Source organism: Pinus tabuliformis, chromosome 6 (genome assembly GCF_031772625.1).
Source record: "Pinus tabuliformis cultivar Carrire ecotype Pingquan chromosome 6, CPIR1, whole genome shotgun sequence".
Taxonomy (NCBI): domain Eukaryota; kingdom Viridiplantae; phylum Streptophyta; class Pinopsida; order Pinales; family Pinaceae; genus Pinus; species Pinus tabuliformis.
The window spans coordinates 407,596,717-407,624,438 of record NC_142292.1 but is presented as its reverse complement, the minus strand read 5'-3'; the positions used below and the strand labels follow the sequence as shown (position 1 = coordinate 407,624,438).

The following is a 27,722-nucleotide window of genomic DNA, read 5'->3' as shown; positions in this document are numbered from 1 at the left end:
GAATGGTTGCCTAGGTTTAATGGTGATGACACAACCACTGCTGAGAGACAAATTCACAATTTCTATTGGGAAATTGGTCCTAGGTATATTGATAATGAAGATGTGGTTATGATGCTATTTTCCCTTTCTCTTGATGGAGATGCTAGAGATTGGTACCTTAGCATGCCTCAAGGGAGTGTCACTAATTGGGACACTGTGCATGAGGCTTTCAAGAAAAGGTGGGCAACAAAGCAAGATGTAGGTATGTTGCTTGACAAATTTCTTGCTGCTATGAAAACCAAAAAGGAAACTGTTAAGGATTTTGTTCAAAGATTTGACAACCTCCTCAGGGAAGTCCTTGATAGGTTCAAACCTTCCAATGTTCTCATCCTAGACAGGGTCATAAAGGGTTGTCATGGGCACCTAGCTTATGTCCCCAAAGATAAGAGTCCTCAAACCTTGGTTGATGCAAGAAAAATTGCCATCGAAGTTGAACCTGTGGGTAGTGGAGAAATGTTTTCTCCTAGATGGTCCTCAGCTGGCAACTAGTAGCCCCTTGCAGCCACCAGATAGCTTGATGTGCCATTATCCGCCACCTGAGCCAACCATGTGGTCCCTTGCCCACTTGTTATGATTGTATGTTTGAAGGTGGGCCTCTCAACCCCAAAGGTATACCAACTTTTCATTGGTATAGTTGAGTAATTTTCCTTACTTGTGATGGACACTTTTGGGCATGGATTGGTGGGGGGATTAAACGAAAAGAGTGGGCTAGGTCTATACTCTTGTTTCCGCTGCCTGATTCCGTGGTTAGCCTTGTATCTTAGTCTTGTGGGATCTCCTTTACTGGCCACTAGCTTTAGGGTTGGCACTACTTAGAAAATCCTGACTTTGGTTGTGTGGCCTTGCTTCGCGACACCACATACATCACCCCCTTCCACTCATTTTAGCCCTATTCATCTCTTTCTTCATCCGTGTCCACATGTTTCCACTGGGTCCACATAGGGTTAGCCTCCCCTCCCCTTATCTACGCCTTGGGTCAGGCCTGGAACGATGCTCGAAGGTTGATGCAGGTGAGAAAAAATAAAAAGCATAATTTGGCCAGTCTCAACAAGAAATGTACCACAAAATACAAAAGATAGTTAGGACATACAAATTTAGCACGTGGGCAAAAGCTAAACATGAGTTATACCCCTTATCCATGGCCAGCACTCTAGTTCTTATGGGCCCTAGATGAGCCCGCTCCATCATTAAAGAACCCATGATTGTCCTAACCTCTGGTGGGCAATGAAATGCCCCACCTTAAGGCAGTATCCATTGCCATATACTACACATCATGCTCTCGTCCCTTGGAGCCCCGAGCAGTTATGAAGAAAAATCAATCAGAGGCCAAAGGCATATGAAGAAGGGTGGAAAAACAAAGTTCGGGGTAACTCATGTACCATGATTTGCTCCCTCGTACACTCGCCTATCCAAGTGTGGGCTTCCCTTATTATAGCTACCTGTGTACCATGACATGTGGTCTGGATGAATCCCCTGATCCCCACTCTGTTCCATTACTATATCATTTGCCACCTACCATTTGAGGGAAGTACCATGGACATGTCAGCCCCTTTAAAGGTTGAAACTGCCTAATAGGGTCCTTGATTAGCCGTTTATTGAGCCAGGAGACACTTATACATGCTAAAGCCCACTATGGAAGGGCATGCCACCATGAAGTGCCCCATTGATTCCATGACTTATAAGCTCTTTTACTTGATTATTCTAATGGTTTGTTGTGTTGGAGGGCAAGGGGACGCATTGGATCTTATGCAAGATTGCAGGTGGGTCTCCATATTGGGCTTGGTCACCCTATACGGGGTCCTAGCCCTTCAAAGGGCCACATTGGCACTTGTAGGGTGAGCGTTGAGAGCCATGGGCCTCCACCATAGTAGAGAGTACTTCATGGATCCCTAGCACCACTCGTTGATTGCTCGTGTTCCACCTTTTGGATGAGGGTGATGACCCTGGTTCACCATTCCTAGCCGACTCGACACATGCACCATACACTTGGCAGATGTTCTAGGGTCCAGAGGATGTCTCCCGTTGCAGAGGGAGGGCTTATGTCATCATCCTATCCCTTACAGATGGTTTACAAGCATTTCCGATCCACTTGGAGACCCATGAGGATGTCCTTGTGCCCCACACCCACTTGAGAGCACCACAGGTTCTTGCTTGGAAAACAAGGGGCCAACCCCTTGTCCACTATATTTTGAGTCCAGTTTTATATCATGGCACCCCTAGGACTTCATTAGGCCTTCTCAAAGGCCCAACAACTCACTATATTGATCATTCTGCCCTCTTAAGAGGCTTATTCTTGTTTTATTGAGCTATTGTGGTGGGCTTGTCACCAAAAGTATTGTTATTATGCACATTATTTTATTTTAGGGGAATTATTAGTCCAAATTAGGCCAATCGAATCCCCTAGAGGATTGTATAAATAGAAGTGAGATGATTCATTTTCATCAGCACCACTTGCATTAGATTAGTGTCTCTTATGACATTTTCACACTTTTTGCTGGGACGAGTTTTTGGAGCTTTTCTTGATGCACTATGATGTTTGGATTTCACTATTGTCTTTGGAGCTTCTCTAATGTGAAGTTGATAAATGGATATACACTCTCTCATGTAAGTCGAAATTTTGATGCTATTCTTGTTATCTTACTAGTTAACTACATGTATGTTGTTATCTTTATTCTTGTATGGGTTAAATCTAATGCAAAATTCTTCTGGGACCTTGAATAAGTGATTAAATGCATGCATTGACCTTTGAGGGATTGAGCGAATGTTCTTAGAGGCACTTCTTCAGTTAAAGACCTCGAAACTTTGTCTCCTTCGCAAATTTGAAGTTTAAATCTCCATTGACCTAGTTGCTGCCCTTGGAGAGGCTAGAAAAGATCAATTAGGTCTCCTTAGCTCACGAAATTCCATGATCTTTGTGAATCTTGATTCCATTAAGCCCAAGAAATAAGGCACTGATCCTCGTATCCATTTGGTGGTCAAAATAACATTTCTTTTCTTCATTTCTTCCAATTCTAGGCCTAACCCAAAAGGTCTCCTAGGGCATGACACAAAATCATTTGCAGCCATCCAAAACGCTTGAAAATTGGTCCACAACTGCGCTGGGGTCTTCTCAAGGGGTCCTCCAAATTTGAGCACAATCCGACAGTGGAATCCCGAGATATCGCAAGCCCTAGCTCGAGGATCATTTCTCTCCCTAGGCTGATTTTGGGTTAGTGTCCTCACTTGGATCATTGCATTCAAATTTCAAAAGAAAATTAGTTCTTTGATCCTATTCTCTTCCCTAATTAGGTCAAGCCCCTCTTTGGTCGATCAACTCCATACCCTTGACCTAGTTTGGGTCCACCTGGGTTCTCTATGGTCCCGCAACTTTATAACTCAAATTCCACAAGGACTACATAGAATCCATTTCTCCATAAGGATCCTTAAGTCTAGGAAGCCCCTTGTCAATGCCATATCCTCCAACCCGAGGCCAAGGTATCCTCATAACCCTTCTTAGAGAGCCCATCACCTTGCTTCTCAAGCAAGCTATTTAATTGAGTCTCTCTTGTAAATAGGCTTTAGGAATCACTCCTTATCCGATCATTGATCCATTCATCAATGTGATTCCTCTTATACCGGTTCTCCTCCCATCAGTGAAAGTCCGTAAAGAGAAGGGAGCCTTAGCTGAGGTGACATTAGGCTACTGCTCCATTGTTGCCCTTGACCTAGTAGTTGCTCTATAGGATCCCCTGCTATTTTGAGCAGTAACAACTCCTTATGATGAAGAAGAAGAGGAAGATTCGAAGCCCTTGAATGTGATGGATGAAACCAATGCATTCAACATTTTGCTTGGAAACACTAACTGCCACCTTGAACCGAGCAAAATCCAAGCCAATATTGACCGAACTGAACTAGTGTTAACGGTTGAAAGTAGTGGGAGATTCTGTGAAAATTCGATTACCCGAAACACCACTTCAACTATTGATTAAGTTCCTTCTATTTGTTAATTACTGAACAAAATATTTACTGTTTCCTGTAGTAAACACTGAAACTAATACATTGCAGTTTTCACCAATTAAATTATAAACGGAAACAAGAAACTGAGCAAGAAAGAAATACACAACACATTACACCGTTATTTTTGGACAAATGTTCCCGGAAAACCCAATTCGGGAAGACCAATGCAGCAGTTGAGGGTTTTTTTATTAAGCAGTGTTAATTCTGAGTATAATTCGTTGGATGCCCAACTGGCTATTCGATACAGAGAGAAACTAGGCAAAACAAATAGTGAGATGATTTCACCCTATCATTGGAAGAACCGACTCTGATCTCGTTGGAAATGAGTCTATGTGTCCCTTCTGTGTCAGCCTCTGCGCAGAATTGCGTCAACCCCACGCAGTCTCTGCGTCACCTCTGCTGGGACTCCGTTGCCCCTCCTTCTGATCCTCTGCTGCCTAGAAACTTCAACGCTCAGCCTCCCGATCTCATAGCCTGCTCCCAGCTTCTGAAACTCGATTTCCTCAGCAGGAATTCAATCTCCATCTCAGGCTTTGCGTAGCGTAGCTTTGCGTGGCCCAGCGTCAGCCTCTTTGGACATCGTTCTGCCCTCTCTACCTTGTACTCTCTGGCCCAGGAAAAACTTCCCTCCGGATACTATCTCTGCCCCTCACTACAAAAGATCACTTCGAATTCCTCTTCTGACAACTGTTGTGCTTCAGAAATTCGATCTTCTGATCTCTACTCGATGTGTCTTCCAAATGTCCATCAATCCTCTTATAATCTTTCTATTGAGAACCAACGACCCAGATTAGATCCTAATCAATGGCTCAGATCATTTTAGCTTGATCCTTGCCCTCTTCTAGAAGTTTCACCCATAGGTAGAATAATACCTGTTGTCGCGCGGATTGACACGACAACCCTCAGACCGGGGGCTGTCACCCTGATCCCCGATCCCTCCGTTTAAGCCTGTCTCCCGCGGCTAAGGGGGGTAGTCCCTGTGAGATGATGAGACCAACTGTCGACCAGTTGGTTGGGAGACACGAGATACGATATAAAAAACACTTAATGGATTTGATTAATTTAGCAAACCAGTGCCTTAAGAGATTGTGGTTAAAACGATTACTTGTTAAATGACATAAAAGATATAAACCGTGAACAACAATCATCTATCATCAGCTAAATCACAATGCTCTTAGAATGACCAAAACGATATCCAGCAACTGAAAGTTTAGAAAGATGAATGCTTTAAACCACCACGAGTCATGAACCATTAACCAGATATCATATTTCGTATCTCAACTTGAAAATTTGGCATCTCAGCATAAAACATATAACGTGAAAATTCCTGAGACTGGCAAAAATAATTTCCCACAAAATTTTTATGTTTTCAAAAAAAAAAAAAAATATTTTTATTTTTATTTTTTTATAAACAAAATGCAAATTTCTAATCTAAAATCTAAAAAAAAATCCTTTTCTAATTTTTTTTTTTTTTTGACAACAATACCCTTTGATTATTTTAATTTCCTAAGTTTAGACTTAGGCACCCATTAAAAATAATTAATTATTTTAATAAAACTGATTCCTGGTGGAATTTTCCAAAACGATTTCTGGGTATTGTGGAATACATGTGTTCAAGCCTGCCTGCAAATTTTGCGGCTTAGAGCACATTCGATGCTACCAGAAATCAACACTCCCTCTTAGCGAGGAATATGCTCTAGTAATGCAACCTGCTAAAGCATCACCCTTCTATGTAACATCTCCCTTTGCGCTTCCTATGTCTGACATTTCTGCCCATAAACTACTGCGCAAATGCTACATCTGTACTGCTGCTAACACTGCCACTGCCAACACTGCATCTGTACTGCAACTCCGTCTCCAACTGCTGCTGCTACTGCATCAGCAACGGAAAAACATCCAAAATTACTGAACAAATGTTCAGTATGATGCATCTGTTGCTGGAGTTTTGACCGCTGCTAGTCTCTACACTGACCCTCTGAAGCGACTGCGCTACTGCTAACTTTGCTCTGTGCCAACTGCACTGCTGCCAACTTTAGCTCGGTGTTGCTCAGTCTCTAGCGCTCCTAGCCACAACAACTGTCACTCTGACGCTCCTCTGCATCAACTAACTCGGTCCATCCTGCTACTACTGATTTGGGCTCCCGTAGCAAGGTACTGATCCAAGAGGTGGACTCCTCAAGGATCTTGCCCATCTACAGTTCTTTCGAACTACAGTCCTTTCGAACTACAGTTCTATACCACCCCACCTCTAGGCAATGAAGGCAAACTCCTCCTCGATCTATGCAGATGTCGCCTTCAGATGATGCTTCTTGTCCTTGTCCTTCTTCTTTAGAGGACACTGTGTAGCGTAGTGACCAAGTTCGCCACACCGGAAGAACTTGATCTTCGAAATATCTTTCTTCTTCTTCCGTTGCTCCTACTGCCCCTTAGATGCGAGCGTTGCATTTTCATCCTCCTCCTTCGGCTTCGTCCCACTGCTGCTGCTGCTACTGTCAATTTTGCACTTGACTAAGTCTCTCCTCATCTCTTCCTGCTGAAGAGCGGCCCACATCCCTTCCCAATTTGGCAATATTTCTTTGCCCAAGATGCTCTAGAGCCAGCCTCACCATCTCGGTAGGCTGAGGTGTTGACCTCACAGCTGCGAATGAGACTTGGATTTCCTGAAGCTTCGTAAGGAACGAATCAATGCATTCCACCTTCTGCATCTGCGTGGATCACATCTTATACTCCAAGTACATCTTCTGCTGCTCGGAATATCCTTCGTATAGCGTGGCCAAAGCTTCCCACATTTGCCGAGCAGTATCCTTGCTGGCAATGTGACACACTACATGATCCCTCACTCCATCGAGGATCATCCTCTTGGCCTTCGCCATCTAAGCCTTGTATTTCTTGAGCGGATCTAGATCTGTGGGTACAACTACCACACTCTCCACGTAAGTTTTAAGATCGTGTTCATCTAGAAGGCATGAGATCCTTGCCTTCCAGATCACATAGTTGGATGCTCCCTCCAACTGATCCTGATCTTGCAACCCATTTGATGCCATCTCTGCCTACGATCTGTCGAACTATCTCCTCTCTCCTTTGCGCAGCACTAGGCTGGCCTACGCACTCCCTGCTGGAGTTAGTAGATTTGCTCCTCTCTGCTGCTGCCCAGCACTTGAGAAATTAGACTTTTGGCTGAAAGTCCTCTGAGGAAGAATTCCCTCAATAGTGTCTCCCTTCTTCCTTCTGACGATTTTCTGCCCCAGCAACTGCTACAAAAATTTGCGTCACACCAGAAACTGCCTCGTCGGTGAAGTTGCTATGCTGCTCCCTCTGACACTGGCAAAATTCGATCTAGAAGTCTTACCTCTCTGTCGACTCACTCAGAGAGAGACCTTCCTCGAAAATCTTTGGCCTCCTGGCTTGGACTGCGCAACCCCTCTGGGGATTCAATTTGATGCCTACGTAGCACTTCGAACCTCCTTCTCTTCAGCTGGGTTCTTTCGGATCTGCTATCTTACTTCACCTACAGCTCTGATACCATGTGAAAATTCGATTACCTGAATCACCACTGTAGCAACTGATTAAGTTCCTTCTATTTGTTAATTACTGAGCAAATTATTTACTGTTTCCTACAGTAAACATCGAAACTAATACACTGCAATATTCACCAATTAAATTATAAACGGAAACAAGAAACTGAGCACGAAAGAAATACACAACACATTACACCATTATTTTTGGAGAAACGTCCCCGGAAAAACCAAATGCGGAAAAACTAGTGCAGCAACTGAGGGTTTTATTATTAAGCAGTAGTAATTCTGAGTACAATTTGTTGGATGCCCAACTGGCTATTCGATACAGAGAGAAACTGGGCAAAACAAATAGTGAGATGATCTCACCCTGTCACTGGAATAACTGGCTCTAATCTTGCTGGAAATGAGCCTCTGCGTCCCTTCTACATCAGCCTTTGCGCAGAACTGCGTCAATCCCACGCAATCTTTGTGTCACCTCTACTAGGACTGTGCTACCCCTCCTTTTGATCCTCTGCTGGTTGGAAACTTCAGCTCTCAGCCTCCTGGTCTCACACCTCGGCTCCCGACTTCTGAAACTCGATTTCCTCAACAGGAATTCGATCTCCCTCTCAAGCTCTGTGCTGCCACGACGTGGCTCTGCGCTGCCACAACATAGCTCTGCGTGGCCCAACATCAACCTCTCTGGACGTTGTTCTGCCTTGTACTCTCCGGCGTAGGAAAAACTTCCCTCCGGATACTATCTCTGCCCCTCACTACAAAAGATCACTTCGAATTCCTCTTCTGACAACCGCTGTGCTTCAGAAATTCGATCTTATGATCTCTACTCGATGTGTCTTCCAAACGCCCATCAAGCCTCTTCTTATAATTCTTCTATTGAGAACCAACGACCTAGATTAGATCCTAATCGATGGCTCAGATCATTTTGGCTTGATCCTCGTCTTCTTCTAGAATTTTCACCCACAGTTAGATTAATACCTTTTAATTATTTTAATTTCCCAGGTTTAGAGTTAGGCACCCATTAAAAATAATTAATTATTTTTAATAAAATTGATTCCGGATGGAATTTCCCAAAATGATTTCTGGGCATTGTGGAATACATGTGTCCAGCTTCCCTGCGAATTTTGAGGCTTAGAGCACATCCGATGCTACCAGAAATCAACAGATTCGACCCTAAGCAAGTTCTAATGTTGAAAACCCATCTCGATGGAAGGACAATTACCAGGGACAACTACATGTTGATTTTGGGTGGCATCGGATGTGCTCTAACCATGAAATTTGGTGGAGAGGCTAAGGCACATGAGATCTCCAAGACCCATAAATTGTTTGGAGAAATTCCACCCGGATGAAGAGATATTAAAATAATTAATATTTTTAATGGGTTCCTAAGTCTAAACTTAGGAAAATAAAAATATTAATGTGTATTAGTATAAAATGGGTGAGAAATTTCTAAGTGACAAGGATCAAGCCAGTTCTAATCATAGCCGTTGGTTAGGGACTTAATCCTGGCCGTTGAATCGTCAACAGGAAAAGTATAGGAGGAGGCTTGAGGGTCAGTTGGAGATACACCAAGAGAGATCAAGAATTAAATTTTCTGGGGCGAGGTTTGCTGAGGAAATCGAGTTAGTGATCAGTTGCAACGAGGGGTTGTTCAACAAGGGATTTTCATCCGAGGCTGAAGAATACATAGCAGAGAGGCAACGCAGTGCCGGAGAGACAGCGCAGGCCCTAGAAGGGCTCATGCAGATGTGGCAGGATCTGACGCAGAGGACGCAGGAGGTCGTAGAGGCTTACGCAGGTAGTGCAGAGGGCCGTAGAGGCTAATGCTGGGCTTCAGAGGTAGCGCTGCGGAGATTCTGTGGGGTAGGCTGAGAGCATATCAGCCGGGAGAGGGTGACACAGTTCCTGAAGGGTGACACAGTGCCAGAGTAGCTTTCACTGTCCAGCACAAGGAACAGTCAGAGTCACTATGGGGTTGATCATCCGGTTGCTGATTTGCTGGAATATCTGTCTCCGGATAGAGGTACTACTGCTAAGGACATTCTCTGTGGGTGAGCCATTTCTGGCACCCTAGTTGTATTCACGAAATCTGCTTAATAATAAAACCCTCATATCTACTGCACTGGTTTTCTCGCATTAGGTTTTTCCGAGGACAATTGTCCAAAAATAACAATGTCCCTTGTGTTATTGTTTCTGTTTACTTCAGTGCATGATCCGTGTATCTATGAAGACTGCATTTGTGTTTACTTCGATGTTTATGCAATTAAATAACTTGTTAATGTAAAGAACAAGTAAGAGATAGTAAACCAGAAATTGCATTAGGGGTTTCTTATGTGTTAGATTCAGGAATTTTCACACTACAGAGCAAGCCAAAGACAAAACCCAAGAAATATGAGGTTGAAATTAATGTTGACATGGAGAATGCCTTAGGCGAAGTGACTGTGCCTGTTCCCCTTAAAGAGATGGCTAAAATTACTCCCCAACGGAGGCAAATGAAGAAGGATTTAGGTCTTGATGAGCTTGATGACCCACCTGTCATATTACAAATTATGCATATTGATAAGAAGAATGGGGGTCATAATCCATTTTTGGTATCCTTAGTAATTAACAATCTTATATTACACAACTGCATACTTGATTCAGGGGCACCGACAAATGTCATGCCATTGAAAGTGATGCATCAATTGGAAATGGAAATTACTAGGCCATATAAGAATGTATATGGATTTGATTCTAGGTCTATTCTTCTTTATGGTCTTATCAAAGATGTGAAGATCTCTTTGGATGGTAACAAGGACATTTGTGTATTAATCGATGTTGTTGTCATTGATGTGCTTGATGCTTGGGGGATGCTCTTGTCAAGGAAACATTCTGCTTCAATTGGTGGACAATTACAAGTGGACTTATCATATGCCACCATCTTTGAGCTTGATGGAACTCCTTTTGTCCTCTATAGGGAACCCCAGTTGCCCGAGCACATTGAAGATCTTGAACCATTCCCTTTACCACCCTCCAACACCAATAGGACCACCTCTATAAGGGCTATGAATCACAATCCTCATCGTGAGACCTTAAAACCTTCCTAGCCTCTCACTTCTCAAGAGGTCTAACAAATTAAAAGATCGAACAAAAGGCCAACCATTCCTAAGAAGCAATGGGTCCAATAACCAAAGAAGGACTACCAAATAGGTGATCATGTTTTGGTTGATAAGGATCTTATCCCTGTCAAGATCCATGGAAAGGTAGGTGTAGGTTACTTCTATATTGCTAAACTTGATGGTCAACTTTTACCTTCCTTAGTGAATAGGAGCCGCGTCACCTTCTTTGATAGGAATTGGCATTCACATGTTATGCATGGTAGTGTAGGTGCATTTCCTATTGTGTGAGCATTGCTAATAACATTCATATGATGTTTCATGTAGATTAGGTTGCATTTAGAATATATTTTATTTTCTAAATGGATTTATACTCTTGTATTAAACATGGTCAATACCCTACGCCCAGTGCATATGCTCCCAAACAAGTTTGTTGCAATGTGTAGGTTATAGGTTTGCGGTCCCAGGGATTGTTGGAGTTCTCATGAACTCTCCATTCAAGTACATTGATCATGCACTCTACGGTGAGTGCATGTCCTAGTTGGAGCTAGATGTTGCCCACAAAAACTGGGTAACTACATAGGAGAAAACTTTTTTCCCATCATCTCTTCTAGTCAGCCAGCCAACATCCTTGTAGCCACCATTAACTGGAGATGATGTGCCATTCATATCTTTGCCACCTATATCAGTCATATGTCTTCTCACCCACCTCGCATGAGCACATGAATGAAGGTGGGCTTTTGATCAAAAGGTGCTTTATTCATTTTGCAATTGGGTGCTTATGCTTGTTTGTACTTTGGGCTTTTGGCATGGATTATGGGGTGACCTGGAAGAAGAAAGGGTTTTGACCATGATCTTGCTTTCTCACCTTAAATAGGGGGTTAATTTTTTATCCTAGTCTAGTGGGACCTCCCTTAATTGCCTAGTGGGTTTAGGAGGGACACTACTTAGGAAGCCCTGGTTGAGATAACATGCTCCATCTATCCTTATTCCATACTACTTTCCATCTTACATTACAAGCCCTATATTCCATCTCCATTCTTCAGGTTCAACTAACCATTGGTTCTCTGTGATTTGGCACCCATATATCGTCACACTTGGTTAGGGTCCAAAACTTCACCCTGGGAGGTGGATGCAGCTAAAAGAAAAGGAAAAAACATATAATGGCCACAAGAAAAATAAAAGAAAGAATATCAAAATGCAAAAGATGGCCAGGATAGACACATTAGCTCGTAGGCAAAAGCCTAACATGAGCTCTACCTCACCCCTTACGGCCGTCACTGAGTTCTTGAGTACATGTTGCTCTTTCACATCATGGAAAAGGAACCCTTGCATGTCCCAACCCCTAATGGGCAATGAGCTACCTCATCACTAAGGGGGTAATAATTGCTATACATCATACAAAGCAAGCTCTAACCCTTTGAGCTACGAGCAGTAATACAAAGGAAAGAAATCAAGAAAAAGTAAAAGGCACACAAGAGAGGTGGAAAAACAAAGACAAGGTTGGTAACTCATGCATCGATGATTACTCCCTCCTCAAATCTATACACTCGGGATGTGGATCCCCATCATGTTGGTCCCTTTGACCATTGCACTTGGCCATGAAGTCTTCTCCCCTCTATTACCATCATTATTCACATAACACCTATTGGTTGAAGCGTGTACCAAGGAAATATCACCTCCTCTTGGGGGTTGAATATGCGAAATAGGGTTGTCATTTAGCCACTCCTACCTAGGGAGGTAACACCATTGCAAGTTAAAAGACATAAATCTAGAAGGGAATCCTTGTTTGAAGTGTCAAATAACGCATTACTTTCAAGCTTGGTCCACTTAGATGCAAAAATGATTATTGTACCTGATGGTTTGTTGCTTTCACTAGACTTTGTGATGTGATCATTAGGTGGTCCACAACTAGGACCTGGCCACCTAAATTGGTACCAAGATTCTAGAGAAGCATATTGACACCCACAAGTGAGGTGTTGAGAGCCACGGGACTCCAAGCGACAATAGATCATCATATACAGCCTTGAGCACTGCCAACACCGACAACGTTTTGGCACTTTGCCCTACATTTCATGACTTTTGGGATGATGCACCTGGACCTAGCCGACCTTAGCACTTGGTGAGGGAGAGCAATTGAACTAGGGCCCAAGTGAGGATGGTCTCACCCCTTGATACATGGGAGGGCTAACACCACATTGGAAGACCTCAACATTGGAGCAGAGACAGACACTATAGCCATTTGGAGATCCATGAGACCTCATTTTGACCCCAAGATGTAATTTTGAGCCCACAGTGAGATTTTGATAGAGATTTGAGGGCCAACCTTTAGGAGATGATTTTAGAGGGTTTCTACACATCACTTGGCACCCTAATCCATCAATGCATGCTCCAGATAGGCTCACACATGGATGATGTCATCATATTCTTCCCTACGACTCACGTGTGGGAAATTTTTTATGCTTTATCTTGGCTAGTAAGTCAACTTTTGACCTAACTTGTTGTTGGACATTATTTTATTGTTTTAGGGGGGCTTCAGGTTCGTTACCACAAAATATAGCAGTGATCCGGATTTAAACAGGAACGCAATAGATTACAGAGATAACCATAAATACAGAGATGCAGCGGAAATAATGCTTCATTTCATTAATGGAAAATACTGAAATATGCTTACAACCAGAAATGGAAAGAAACCAGCTAGGGCGATGGTATCTTATCTCTGAGAAGAGATGTGGCGGCTACATGCCTCTAAACTGTTCCGAACTGAGTTACAATGAGGCTCGAAGGCCTATTTATTGTTGAAAAACAATGGAAAACCCTTCACATTCCAAAACCTACCCCTAGAAGATGAAACGCCAAATTGTGGGCCTCGTTTGGGTAAATTGGTACATCAATTTCCCGGGGTCGTAACTTTGGCATACGATCTCCGTTTGATGCACGATAGCTCGTTAGAAAGATTTGTCCGAGTACTACCAAAACGTCGTTTAGGGTCTCAAAACGGCTCCGGAAGTTCAGGACCCGAAAAACTGCTAAAAATAGTAAACTGTGCTACACTTTAGGAAACTGAAAAGACTGAAAGAGACAGTCGTGGGGGTCCAAATGGGTTGGTGGGTGGCCACCAACATCCACCTGGATCATTCCTCCCCCCTTAGGAAGCAATGGTCCCCATTGCGTTGAGTTCCTCCCTGAGATGAGGAAGCTTCTGCTGAGCTGGTTCTCTGGTGAGCTGTTCTGCAATCTCTGATGTGTCCAGAAATGGTGCGAAGCATGGTCGACGACGGTCCACATTGAACACTCGGTGCGAGCGAAGGAATGGAGGAATGCTGTGCTACAAAGCATTGTTTCCCGTAGCCTTGGTACTGATGTAAGGTCCATGTCGGAGTGGTCTGAGTTTCTGATGGGTTCTGGTAAGGTGTTCTCTCTGCATATGCAACAAGACTTTGTCGCCCACTTGAAGCTTGTGTGGTACCCCTGTGCGTGAGAAGTTGTTCCTGTGTTCTGTCATGACTTTATTCCTTTGCTGCTGCTGCTGCGTAGAGGAACCCTTTGCAGGGGTCATGGATGTAGCAACAATCTTCCCCTTACTTTGGGAGTGGACCAGACAGATGAATTTCCTGGTCTGTGATATGAGCTTGCTGCCTTTCTTGGTAGTGATCAAAGATGTGGCGGTAGGTGGGGTTACCTCTGGTATCCTGTATAATGAATTATTCAAAGAAATAATGACAGCACGAGTTCTTGACTCATACACAGCATGTCGCCTCCACAAGTATGGTTGGCCTAATAATACATCACAAACATCCAGAGGTGTAACATCACACAATACCTCGTCTGTGAAGGGCTTGATGCTGTATGGAAGGCGGCACTGCTGGCGAACTTTTAGATCTCGTCCTTCGTGAAGCCACCCGATACTGTACGACTGCGGGTGCGTTGTAGTCGGTAGGCCCAACCGCTTCACGACCTCTGCTGAAATGAGGTTCTTTTGGCTGCCACTGTCGACAATGAATTGTAGTGGCGAACCCTTCACCCACATCTGTGAGTGGAAAAGACGCTCCCCTTCCTCTGGATTTTCGGGCTCATCTTTCTGGATCTTGGCGGTGGCAACAGTGTCGCTGGGATCCGCATCAATGATCTGCTTCCCTTTGCCATTCCCCTTGTCAGGTTCTGGCTCAGGGTCAGAACATGCATCTGATTCGGAAGCCTTCAATTCAGCCACCAACGACTGCTTGGTCCGACACTCACTTGTGTTATGAGTGGGACTCTTGTGGAACTCACACCACTTTCCTGTGTCCTTCGGCTTCGCAGTGTTGTTCTTTTCTTGCGGCTTCGACGGGTTGTCTTGGGTCACCCCGCCTTGGCTTTGTCCTTTGGGCTTCAGATTTGCAGATCCAAAGTCTCGCTTCTTCTGTTTGAACTTTTGCTCGATTTTGACAGCATATCGGTATGCTGTGCCGAGTGAGGAGATGTTCAAGAACCCCATCTCTTCCTGGATGTATCTGTGTAGGCAGCCGCGGTATTTGAGTACCAGATGCAGCTCAGAATCTTTGATACCCAACTGTGTGCGAAGGGTATGAAAAATGTTTGTGAACTCCGGCACATCTTGGTCTCGTCCCTGCCGCAGTGTAGTCCATTTGATGTATTTGTCCTCATAGCTTCCGACAGGGTAGTACTGCTCCTTGATGGCATCCCGGAAGTCATTCCAAGTGGGTGCGGCTGAAAATAGTGAACCTGTACTTTCATCCTTCTGCTCGCAGTAGGTTTCCCACCAGTCCTTGACGTGGGGGGCTGCTTTGAGAACGGCGAAAACAATCTTTTCCCGATTTGAAAATTCATGAACAGAAAAATACCCATCTAGCAGATTTAACCATTTATCTACGACATCTGCGTCTATTTGACCCTCGAATATGGGGATTTCAAAATTAACTTGTACTTTAAAGGGCGTGGCATTTCCAGAGTAGCTGCTGGAAGCCGATGCATCGCCTCTGGGTAGCCGTTGAAGGATCTGCGCAAAGCTATCCATCATCGCGTTCCTTTGCCGCTCGAGCGCTTCTTCGAGCAAGATTTTGATAGGATCTCCTGCTCCCTCGTCTTTCTTCTCATCCGCCATGGGAGGCCGTCGGGATTTGCGAGGCTGGTCTTGCAAAGGTTCGACCAGTTCAAGCCCTAACTCCTTATATCCCGACCTCGTTGGGGACATGCAAAGAAAAACAGAGAAAAAGCAGACCGCTCTGATACCACTGATCTGGATTTAAACAGGAACGCAATAGATTACAGAGATAACCATAAATACAGAGATGCAGCGGAAATAATGCTTCATTTCATTAATGGAAAATACTGAAATATGCTTACAACCAGAAATGGAAAGAAACCAGCTAGGGCGATGGTAGCTTATCTCTGAGAAGAGATGTGGCGGCTACATGCCTCTGAACTGTTCCGAACTGAGTTACAATGAGGTTCGAAGGCCTATTTATTGTTGAGAAACAATGGAAAACCCTTCACATTCCAAAACCTACCCCTAGAAGATGAAACGCCAAATTGTGGGCCTCGTTTGGGTAAATTGGTACATCAATTTCCCGGGGTCGTAACTTTGGCATACGATCTCCGTTTGACGCACACAATAGCTCGTTAGAAAGATTTGTTCGAGTACTACCACTTTGGGAGGCAACATCGGTCCATGAACCCATGTTGCCCCAGATTCCCAAAAAAACGTCGTTTAGGGTCTCAAACGGCTCCGAAAGTTCAAGACCCGAAAAACTGCTAAAAATAGTAAACTGTGCTACACTTTAGGAAACTGAAAAGACTGAAAGAGACAGTTGTGGGGGTCCAAATGGGTTGGTGGGTGGCCACCAACATCCACCTGGATCAAGCAGGCCTTGGTGAGGGAAACCCTACAAGACAAGAAGCTAGTCTAAGTGCTTAAAATGGGGTAGAGACCCAATGTCACCTCAGCCAAAACCCCTTGCCCTTTACGGACTTTCACTGATGGGAGGAGTCCTGGTAAGATTGTATCACCTTATGAAAGGTATTTTAAGGTTAAGGTATAAGGTGATATGCTAGAATCTCTTAAGAAAGACTCAAATTTCAGGTATAAGGCTTCACAAAGAAGCAATATGCTTTCTATGAGAGACCTAGGAAGAAAATAAACAAAACCTAGGGTTTGTTGATTTTGCTTAAGTATAGGAGTTCTCGATGTCAAGGTAATTGAGAGAAAAAGCTTCTTGTGATATACTTCAACAAGTACTAAGCTCATACAACCTTCAAGAAAGACCCCAAGTTGAGGAAGAAAAACTAGAGTTTCCCTCTTAGGGCAACACCTAGGGCAAGAGATTTTGTGGAGGAAACTTAAGTGGATGCCCACCAAATTTATAGGTTAAGTAACCAAGACCCTCCACTTGATGTTTAGGCTCTCAAGTTCTGACAAAACCTATCCCAAGGAATTTTGCTCTAAGCCCTAGTTAGATGTTGTATCCTTAAGAGGGCTGAAATTTTAAGAGGAAAAGTTATGGATGAAAAGTAGGAATGATCACCAAGGACTTGGATTAGTGCATTGTCCCTTGGGCATTTGGAGTCAAGGAGGCTTTAGATAAGCTAAATCGTTTCCAAGGAGGCTAAAAATTGATGCCGTGTGTACCAACTTCTAATATTTACCCATTTCTATGGAAAATGGAATTTGATGGAGAGTTATAAGGATTCCTCCACTAGGAACATTCATTACAAGTTATACAATGAGTAACATATGCAATTCTCAACTATATAGCTTTTCCAAAATCAATTTTCAACAATTAGGGCATAAATAAACATAATATAGAAGCAACAATTCAATACATTAGATAATTTCAAGATAAAAATTCATAAAAAATAGGCACTTACAAGATAACATGTAGTATATCCATCCATTCACCAAAGAAACAACTCCAAAGACAATCCAAAATAACTTCCAAACATCGAAATGCATCCAAGAATATTCCAATAGCCAAGAAGGAAACAAATGTGAATTCTCTTATGAGGTCCAAATTCTCCAAGTGATGATGATGAGAGTTTAGAAATTATCTCTCTCCAATTTATACATGTTCAATGATCTCTAATTTTAGCCTAAAGCCCCTCAATTCATAAAATAATGTGCAAATACTAGGTGAGGTTACAAGCCAACATAAACCATAACAATTAACCTGCAAAAGAGGCCAAAATGTTGACGTCATGCATGCATGGACCCTTATAGGGCATGCGTTGAACTCTTTCAGTACCAAAGTGAGTGTAGAGGGAATCTCAATGTTGTGATAATCGCGATAGGGATTAACTCAACGAGGGTCCAAAATTGGAAAAAATTGTAAAAATCGACAAAAAAATGGAAAATACAAAAAAATCAAAATTTTTAATATCTAAAGCATCCACAACATAAAATATATGCATTGACACATAAATATGAAAAGGGAACTAATATATAAGATGTGTAATATGTCTAGTGCTAAATCACACATAACTATGAATCATGTCCTGAATACTGAGTCCTGAGTCCTGACTCAACCTCAAAATATCAGCAAAAAATATAATAATGTATCTCATATCATGAGCCATAATATCATATACAATGAAATGAACCAAGTAACTAGTACTACTGATTTCCTCTACTCCTCTTGCAAGAAAATATAACGACTTTCCCTCTAGATGAAGAAGACCCCGGGGATGGCAGTGGACTTTGTTGTGCTCTAGAAGCTGAAGAAATAGGAGCTATAGGAAGTAGACCACATCCTCTACTGGTGACCATAGTAGGTGTTGTCACCTCCTCCTCTGTAGCTGCTACCCCCTCCACTACCTCCTCCTCTAACCAATTAGGGGCCGATTCCATGATAGGCCTCTCGGCCTCAACCCTTCATGCAGCGGTGGTGTCAATCCCATCCAATGAGATGGCCTCCACATTAGGTGTCCTCTCAAGTTGCCTCACCCACAATCGAAGATTGTAGTAGATGTAGACCATGTCATTAAGGCGTTAGGACTCCAACTTGTACAAGGGTCATAAATTAATAAATTATAAATAATAAGTTTAAATTAATAAATTATATTGTTTATTATTTAATGAATTCAAAAAATTAATTGGAATATTTTTATTATTTAACCTGTTGCGCTTGGGGTGTATTTTTTCAAATACACTTTAGTTGCACTCGCATCTGGAGGAGCTACATGTTTGGCTGAGCACTCGAATGGAAAGCCTTTGGAGCAGTGTTACTTGGGAGCGGGAGCGACATTTTCAAAAGCTCCCGCTTTGGGAGCGAATCCCGGAGCATTTTTTATATAATATATATTTTTATATTTTTATATTTTGATACATATATGTCAACAAAAACATGTAGAATAATGAATTAGATATAAAAAACATAGATTGATCCATATAACAACAATCATCTAGACGTTATAATCTTCATCAACCACGTCCACAAGTTAGTAACATAGTAACATACAACATATTGAGTCTCATGATTCATCAATCTTAAAGTTTCAAGCGTTCAAAATTCAATATATGACATTTATCATCATTGATCACCAAAGTTGTACTTGTAAGCTAAGTGTAACCATTACAATAAATAATATCTAACATGAAATGAAATGAAACAACTTTCGACTTTCATGAAGCATCATATTCATAATTCATTATTAATGAGTTATAATTGCCCACTTCAAACTTAAATTGTCATCTATTGTTTAAAAAAATATCATAATAAATATGAAAGAGTCAATAGTTATAAAAACTACTAGAAACTAGAAAAGAGAAGTAAATCTATTATCTATTTCTTATGCTTGGGCCTCTTGCCACCATGAGAAATGTCTAATTTTTTAGTCTCGTTGGAAAATCAGGATCTTTGTCATTAATATCACCCTTTAAGCATTAATATCCAGAGGCGTCTTTGTCATTACCTCTATATTTGTATAGGGATCTTTGTCATTAATATCACCCTCTAAGCATTAACATAAGATTGAAAAAGCATAGCATGTCAAGTCAAGATTTTGTTTGAGTGATGCATACATTTTTAGGAGGGTCATGATAGAGGAGTTCGACAACCAATGTCACTAACATCAAGGTACATAGAGGGATTGGTGCTCTTGATTAAATACGAGTTCCATACCCTAATACATGACAAAATTCAATGGAAACATTGAAATCCCCCAATCCTGAAATCATGAAAAACTGATAAGTCTGCTGGATTTTGAATGAAATTTAAAATTCTACTTTCTCCATATGAAATCCAATGAGGCCGAAACCACTCTCAAACATCCTGAGTCATTTCATGGTAATGTTAAAAATTTAAGTAATTTAACATTACCATGACTAACATATCAATACTAGGGACATAGACTTGATCATTAAGCTGCCCCACTCAAAAATTATTTGTTTCTTTAAAAAAAAATTGCATTTCGAACATTACTACAAAAAAAAAATTGCAAAAAAGGGAAAACGCTCTTGAAAAGGCAGGGAGCGAAAAAAAATTTAAGGAGCGTGCTCCCGAAATCGCTCCCTTTTCAGGAGCGCGCTCCCAACCCGCTCCTGAGTCGCTCCCGCCTGGAGCGCGGATTGGGAGCGAGATCGGGGGGGTTCGAGAGCGCGCTCCCAACCTGCTCCTGAGTTGCTCCCCCCCTGGAGCGCGGATTGGGAGCGGGATCGGGGGGGGGGGGGGGGAGGCTCCCCCGCAACACTGCTTTGGAGATTGGGTAGATTGCCACCATAGCTTCTCCACCATGCATCTACAACAAATAAGATAAACATTAGAAAAAAATTGATATTTGAAGTTGAAGCAAAGTATGAAGAGACAATGAAATTTGAAACAAACTAAAAGCTTACTTGGCATTTTAGTTTTTCTATCCACAATAGCCATGTCAAAGCTAAATGTGCCACTTGCCATCCTGTATATCTCCATTTCTTTGGAGATTTCTGCATGTTTTGCTTGAAATGGTACCATCTTCTGAACACAAGTGAAGAATCCATACATGACCTCAACATCAAATAAGAAACCAAAGGAGTAACAAAATGCGGGGTTCAAGTAGATCCCTTCGACATGAATGGGACGATGGAGTGTATTGTTCCAACTTCCATCACTCATCAATCACTTCCCATATTAGTTGTTGTTTCTCAAATCCCTCATCCCCCTTATCACCATAATAGCCACAAATGGATTCTTTGGCCCTATCCATGGCCTCATACAAGTAGAACTTTGCAGGCTTGTCTCCATCAACTAATTAAATAACCTTTACCAAAGGTTCAATATTGTTACACACCTCCTGCACTCTCGCCTAGAAGCTTTCCTGGTATGAAACTAGTTTGCATATGGCTTCTCCCTCTGGTTTGTAGCTATATGAAAAAGCACACCTCTCCTCTGAAAGAAACATTCTCTTCACATCTCACATAGAATTCAAGAGGGATTGAAGAGATACGAAGCTAGTGGAAAACCGTGTAATGGCAAGGCACACCGACTCCTTATTGTTGGTGAATGTTCTCATCAAATGAAGAAGAAATGCATGATTATATATAAATTTTGTAATTCTTTTTGATGACTCAACAATATCCTTAACAAAAGGAATTTTTCCTATGTCCTCCAACATCAATTCAATTTAGTGTGCAACACAAGGTGTCCAAAATAAGTTAGGATGCCTCTCCATAAGCATCCTTCCAGCAACAAAATTTGCAGCATTGTTCGTTATGACTTGGACAACATGTTGTGGAACCACCTCTTGAATGAACATGTCCAACAAATCATATAATAACCATGCATCTTTGATATGTGCAGATGCATCAACAAATTCCATAAACATTGTCCCCTTTGGACAATTAACCAAGTAGTTAATAAAGGTTCTTCCTTTTTGATTGGTCCAACCATCTGACATCACAATGCATCTTGTGTGTGCACATGAGCCCCTAAACTCCTTCAATCTCTTAGTGCATTCATCCTTTTCATTCTTAAGAATACACCCTCCAAAGTCGTCATACGAAAGGGCTTTGTACCTCGGGCCAACAATAGTAATAGCATCAGTCGCAGGTTGGAAAAATGGATTGTTCCTGGCAATGCTGGAAGGAACATCATTCCAAAGCAGACACCTTCCCATCAACTTGTCAGCTTTTTTCTTCTCCCTTTTTTTAAGAGCCAACATGATAGATGGTTGTGCACCAAGTGTGGTTCTAGGAACACAAAATGATGAGGTAGTTGTGGGGTTGACTGAGATGATGATGCTGAAGAAGAACTAGTACCACTTTCACGATCACCACCCAATCCCACCACTCCACCTCTTGCTATTTGAATCTTCAGAGCTGCCTTGGTCACTTTGGTTGTCTCTATTTCTTCCAATGATTTGAGGGCTCTGTGGATGATTTTTGGATTTGTATTTGTGCAAGGCCCTACTTCATGTCGAGGAATTTGTGTAAGATGGAACTTCAATCTGTATACACCCCTGTTATATGATACCCACATAACTTGCAACTCAAATTTGATCTGTCAAACCCTTCATCAGGTTCACCAAATTCCCCAAAGGGTCCAATTTCCTTGGCATGTTTGTAACTTGGTTGAAATCTTGAGTTTTAATGTATAAGATTGAAGTTTGAACCTAGGGCACAAGAAGAATTGCAAGTTAAACAAATGAAATTAAAATTTACATACAACATTTTGAATTTTTGACAACAAAAAAAACCTCAACTCAATGCAACAATAATGGCAAAAAAACACATTCAAACCCAAGCAAAAGTCATGGAAAAAACTAGGGCACAAAAATAATTTAAACAAATAAACTAACAATCAAGATTTTGCATTTTTGACAAAATAAAACCCTCTCCATTAAATGCAACAAAAATGACAAAAAAAACACACTCAAATCCAAGCAAAAATCATGGAAAATATATGGGTGACGAAAACCCAAGAAAGACAAGGAAAAAACAAGGAAAAAACAAAAAAATTAGGGCCAAATTTAATGCCCATACCTGAAAAACACGCCTCGCTGAAGAAACTTGGTCCAAAATCTTTTTTTTTTTGTTTGGGATGCTAAATTCCTTCATTTTTCTCCTCTCTTTCCCTTGTAGATGAATTCTCCTCCTTATCTCTCATCCTTGCCCTCTGTCTACAAAACGAATAAAAAAACCCAAAATAAGACTTTGAAAACTCGCTGTCGTGCGGCCCGACAATTTTTTGCGATCAGATCGCGATTTTTTCCAAAAACAGGTCCCATGAACCCAATACACAAAATTGGATAGATACCTTACAGGATCTAGATTCAGTAAAATCCTTCTTAGTCGAAATCTTTATGTCAAAGGAATTGTTGATGATGTGGTGATTGTAGTGGTTTATGCGGATGACATAGTCATCGCAAATAGCGGTAAAATCTGACTTGTGGTTATGCCAAGAGTTTGTTTGAGAGGTTTAGAATCGTTAGTTGTAAATCAGTGAGTACACCTATGGAGGTTAAAATGAAATCATCAGCCACATCTGACTCAAAACGACAAATGAGTTAGTTTATAAATAGCTGGTAGGAAGCTTGATTTGTCTTGCAACCACAGACCAGATCTAAAGCTTTCTGGTCAACCATATATCTAGATTTATGATAGCCCCAAAAGTTGATCATTGCGATGGCAATGTAGAGGATATTAAGGTATGTGAAGGGTAAACTAAGAGTTTGGCATCCTAGATGGTAAAGTTAAGGATTTTATACTTGCAGGTTTATAGCTCAGATTGGACATGGGGAGTTTATAACAAGAACCTCACTACTAGGTATATTTTCAGCCTTGATAGAGTCACAATTTTATCACTGCATAAGAAGCATCAAGTAGTGTCACATTCCTTCCTTCACTGAAGTGGAGTATACGGAAGCAATTAGTGTAGTTTGTGAGACAGTTTCATTGAGGATGATACTTCATGATTTGCAAGTCACATGGGCTAATTCTACATTCACTACACTCTGACAATCAAGGTGTACTTAAATTGACAAAGCACATTGTGCTTCATCATCATGCCAAACATGTTGAAGTACAATGTCTTTTTATCCAACTGTTGGTGGAGAACAAGCAAATTGAGTTGCAATATTGTGCAACGCAAGAGTAAACTACATACATCATACATGCTTACCAAGCCTCTCAGGCCAGATATGTTTATATATTTTAGAGATAAGGTTGGTGTAGTGTCTTCTATAACCATTAAAGGAGGATGATAGAGTATGTGTAATGGTCATAACCAATAGAAGTACTTTAGTTGCTCAAGTCAACAAAGTACATGTTAGCATTTATTACCTAGTTATTGTCACAAAATGGAATTAGCTTAAGTCACTTTCAATTAGGCTTCAATTAAGTGGAATATGAAGAGTCACCTTAGCTTGTACTCCCATATAATGTGTTGTTTGAAAAAGTAATGCAAGTAATTCGTATGCTTTCTCTCTTGTATTTGCTAGTGAACTTTATTTCTGTTGCTGTGATATGCATTTATACAATGATTTCTGTGAATGACAAATGTTTCATCAACCAGAACATGGTGGAAAACGCTTGTTGAATTTCTCAAGTCTCTAGAAAGGGGGTTTCCTATTTTGCCGCAAATGACAGAGGTTTCACCCATTCATGTAGATCCACAGTCCTTGTGATCCACAACCTCTCTCAAGTTTATGAATAAAGAACCCCCAACTTTCCCACAAACGAGATACAACTAACCCACTTGTTCAAAATCTATGACATAGAAATTAAAATGTAGCGGCATGGGGTGTACTTTCTACTATTCTAGTGCAAAACATTACGACGAACAAGGAAAGATGAGATTCTACCATGGACCAATGATCTTATATCTCTAGATTCAATCACTATTCACCATGTGGAAGATCCTTTTTCAGGAAATGGCTGTCTTGTACAATTTTTACTTAAATGGGTGATTATGAAGCACTTCTGTACAAACAACCCAAGTTCAATTCCTAGCTGGGATGCTCCAAAGTTTATTCAGAAATTGATACAGTGCAAGTCATGATGTCCTTTAATTGTTTTTGACAGAGATGAGGCCAGGTGCAAGTTTTGGCTGCTTTTGACAGTATAGACACTCAATAATTGCGGCCTCTATGCTGAAGGTAGAGTTCAATTAGTTAAAAAGAGGGCAATCAAGCCAACACAAATCTATACTTTTTTCAAACGATGCAAACTGGTACTTAGTCACCCTTTCTGAAGTCAGCCTGAATTCAGTTAGTTTTCCATAATATTACCCTTGTACTGGCAGGAATTATGTCAGCAGTTATACTTATTTTTTAGTGTGAACTCGATCAAATACTGCTTGCATTAAATGATACTTAGGATTTGAACTCATTAAAATCTGTGATAGATATAATAATACACTCTTTTTTTTTGGTTTTAAGAGGATGTAATTCAAATGGATTTAAGCTAAACATGGGTATATGTATTGAATTGAAAATTTTTAATTAAATTTGGCGTCCTCTTTCCATCCAAAATTCTTAAAATCTTTCCAAAACAAAGATGTTTTTAATCCACTAGTTTTGGTGGTCTATTCATGAGAATAAATTTTTTGTGTTGTCTTGTAGGTACTTGAATATCCTGCAAAATTATTTTTTTATTGTGAAGTGGAGCCAGCAATAGGTGGAGAAACACCGATTGTCCTGAGTCATCTTATATATAAAAGGATGGCAGAGAAATTCCCTGATTTTGTCAAAAAATTGGAGGAAACGGGTTTGCTTTATATTCGTATTTTGGGAGAAGATGATGATCACTCCTCTCATATTGGTCGTGGTTGGCACTCTACTTTCTTGACAAAGGATAAGGATGAAGCTGAAAAAAGGTATGAAATATTTATATCTACTAGTGTTTGATTGCATGTGGTTTGGAACTTACCTTTTTATAATCTCTCTTCTTTTTCACTTACAACTTGATGTTGACAATGTTGGCTGCAATTACCATGTTAACTGTCTCTCTCTTCCTAATCTCTTCCTTTTATTGTTCTAATTCCTTTTGCCCACAAGCACTTGCTTGAATGTTTCATATAAAACCCCTATAGCTTGGATTAAATTTATCTTCATATCCTTTCAACGTTGAAAGTTACAAAGGCAGCCTGAAACCTAATAACAAAATATTTGATTCCTCAATTCTTCATGGGTTTTAAATTATTCTTTATGTAACAGTTCATACTTCATACTAGTCTATGATGCTGGGTATTAATGAGAATGGTAGATTGAGAAAAGTCTAATATTCTAAAGGCCCTTTTCAAAGACGAAAGTACACAAGATTGTTCAGTTGGCACGCTTAAAAAAAGGATTTTATCTTAAGATAGTAAGTGCCAACTTCTTGTCAGGTTGGTTGGTTGATGCAGTCATTCTGCTATCATCTCTACTAGCTCTGCATAAGTATTGGCCCGTATGCTTTTCAAGCCTTGTACCTTCTCAACAGCCATTTATACTCGAGCTTATTTCCCAATAGAAAAGAGTTGGGGTGGTATTTCATATCGGGAATATTTACATGTGTTAAATAGACAAAGTTCCTATTATGTTTCTAATAAAGTATACACTCCAAATACTACCGGGGAGCCTAATTCCAAATTACTATGGCAGACATAGCGAAACATAAAAGGCCAATTTTGTTAGATGATAAAAAATACGTAAACCATAGTTCAATTATTTAGAGTGTAATATTTAATTAAATATTGGAGATATTTTAGAATAGCTACTTGTTATAAGAGATATGACATCTAGAAAGGTGTCGTTTCTTAGGAATTAATTTAGGAAAATAGTTAGGAGTGTTGTTAAAAGTGCATTAAATGTAAATGGACACTTGTGAATGAAATAAGTGATCCATAACACAATTAGTTTAGGACACAAGCTTATTTAAAACTTGTTTCTCTTCACTTGCAAGGGCATTGAGTGATTGTGTGTAAGCTCTTTTAGATTTCATGTAATTTTTCTTTTCCTTATTAATAAAATTTGTATGTCTGAGGAAACTTCTGCTATTATTATGGTATCAGAGCTATTGGGGCTTGGCCTTGACCCTCGTATAGTTGTTAGAGTAGAAGTGTCACTGAGCTTTGCACTTGGCTCTAGTCAACTTTTCTGAAATTTTATAATAAAACTTTCAAAATTTGACTTTTACAATGCTCTTGCAATTTGACTTCTTTGACTCCAACCCCCCTCAAAGCAAAAGTTACTTTGAATTACAATTTTGTTTCTCTAAAAGAAACAAATAATAAAAAAATTACACCTTATTGCTCCGAAATTACAAATTACAAAATTACTCCTTATCACTCCAAATATTACAAAAGTAACTTATTACTCAAAAATTACTTTAAAAAATCACTTATTACTCCAGTCACTTATCACTCCAAAATATTACAAATTAAAAAAATACACCTTACCCCTCCATTAAACAATTTACTTTATCACACCTTATCTCTCCATGAAAAAAAATATACTTTCCCAAAAATATTCCTTTACACTTTTCAAACATGAAGTAATGGATATATATACATTTTAATATAAAATAGTGCCCACATTAAAACTTTAATCCTACGGACGTAGACTCACTAGCTAAATGGCAGATAAAAAATGCAAAGGCATTAACATTAATTAAATCTTCAGTTAATGATGAAATGTATGTTCATATAGAAAATGCTTCAGATGCATGGTCTGCCTAGAAAACATTTAAAGATTTATTTGATACACAACCAGAATCAAAGAGAGTTGATCTACAATTGAAGCTGCTTCAACATAAACTGACAGAAGGGAGAGATGTACTAGAGTACATTTCCAGACTTAAGAATATTAAGCTGGAAATAGTAGAGGCTGGATTTCAAGCAGTGGATGCTAGCTTCATGACTACTATTTTGATTGTTGGTTTGCCTTATTCATATATACATTTCTTGGAAAGTTTACATGTGATTGGAAAACTACAAAAATTAAAATTTGATGAATTAAGTGAAATGCTAGCTCAACATGACAAAACTTTTGGGAAGAAGAAACAAGGTGGAGAAGATGTTTTTTTTTACAGAAGCTAATACTAGTAAATCTTCAACTGAAAGTTCCAGAGGCAGAGGCAACAATTTCAGCAAAGGCAACAATTCTGGTAGAGGCAACAGTCAAGGCA

The 27,722-nt window shown here is 40.7% G+C and overlaps 1 protein-coding gene across 1 annotated transcript in view; it reads left to right on the top strand.

Annotated features, from left to right (window-relative positions):
* The window catches only part of LOC149259034 (clavaminate synthase-like protein At3g21360), a 185,336-nt gene that overhangs the window by 119,008 nt on the left and 38,606 nt on the right, over positions 1 to 27,722 (top strand). The window contains exon 2 of the mRNA XM_089417226.1: positions 25,178 to 25,431. Within this exon, the coding sequence (XP_089273352.1) occupies positions 25,178 to 25,431 (254 nt within the window). The remainder of the gene's footprint in view (positions 1 to 25,177; positions 25,432 to 27,722) is intronic.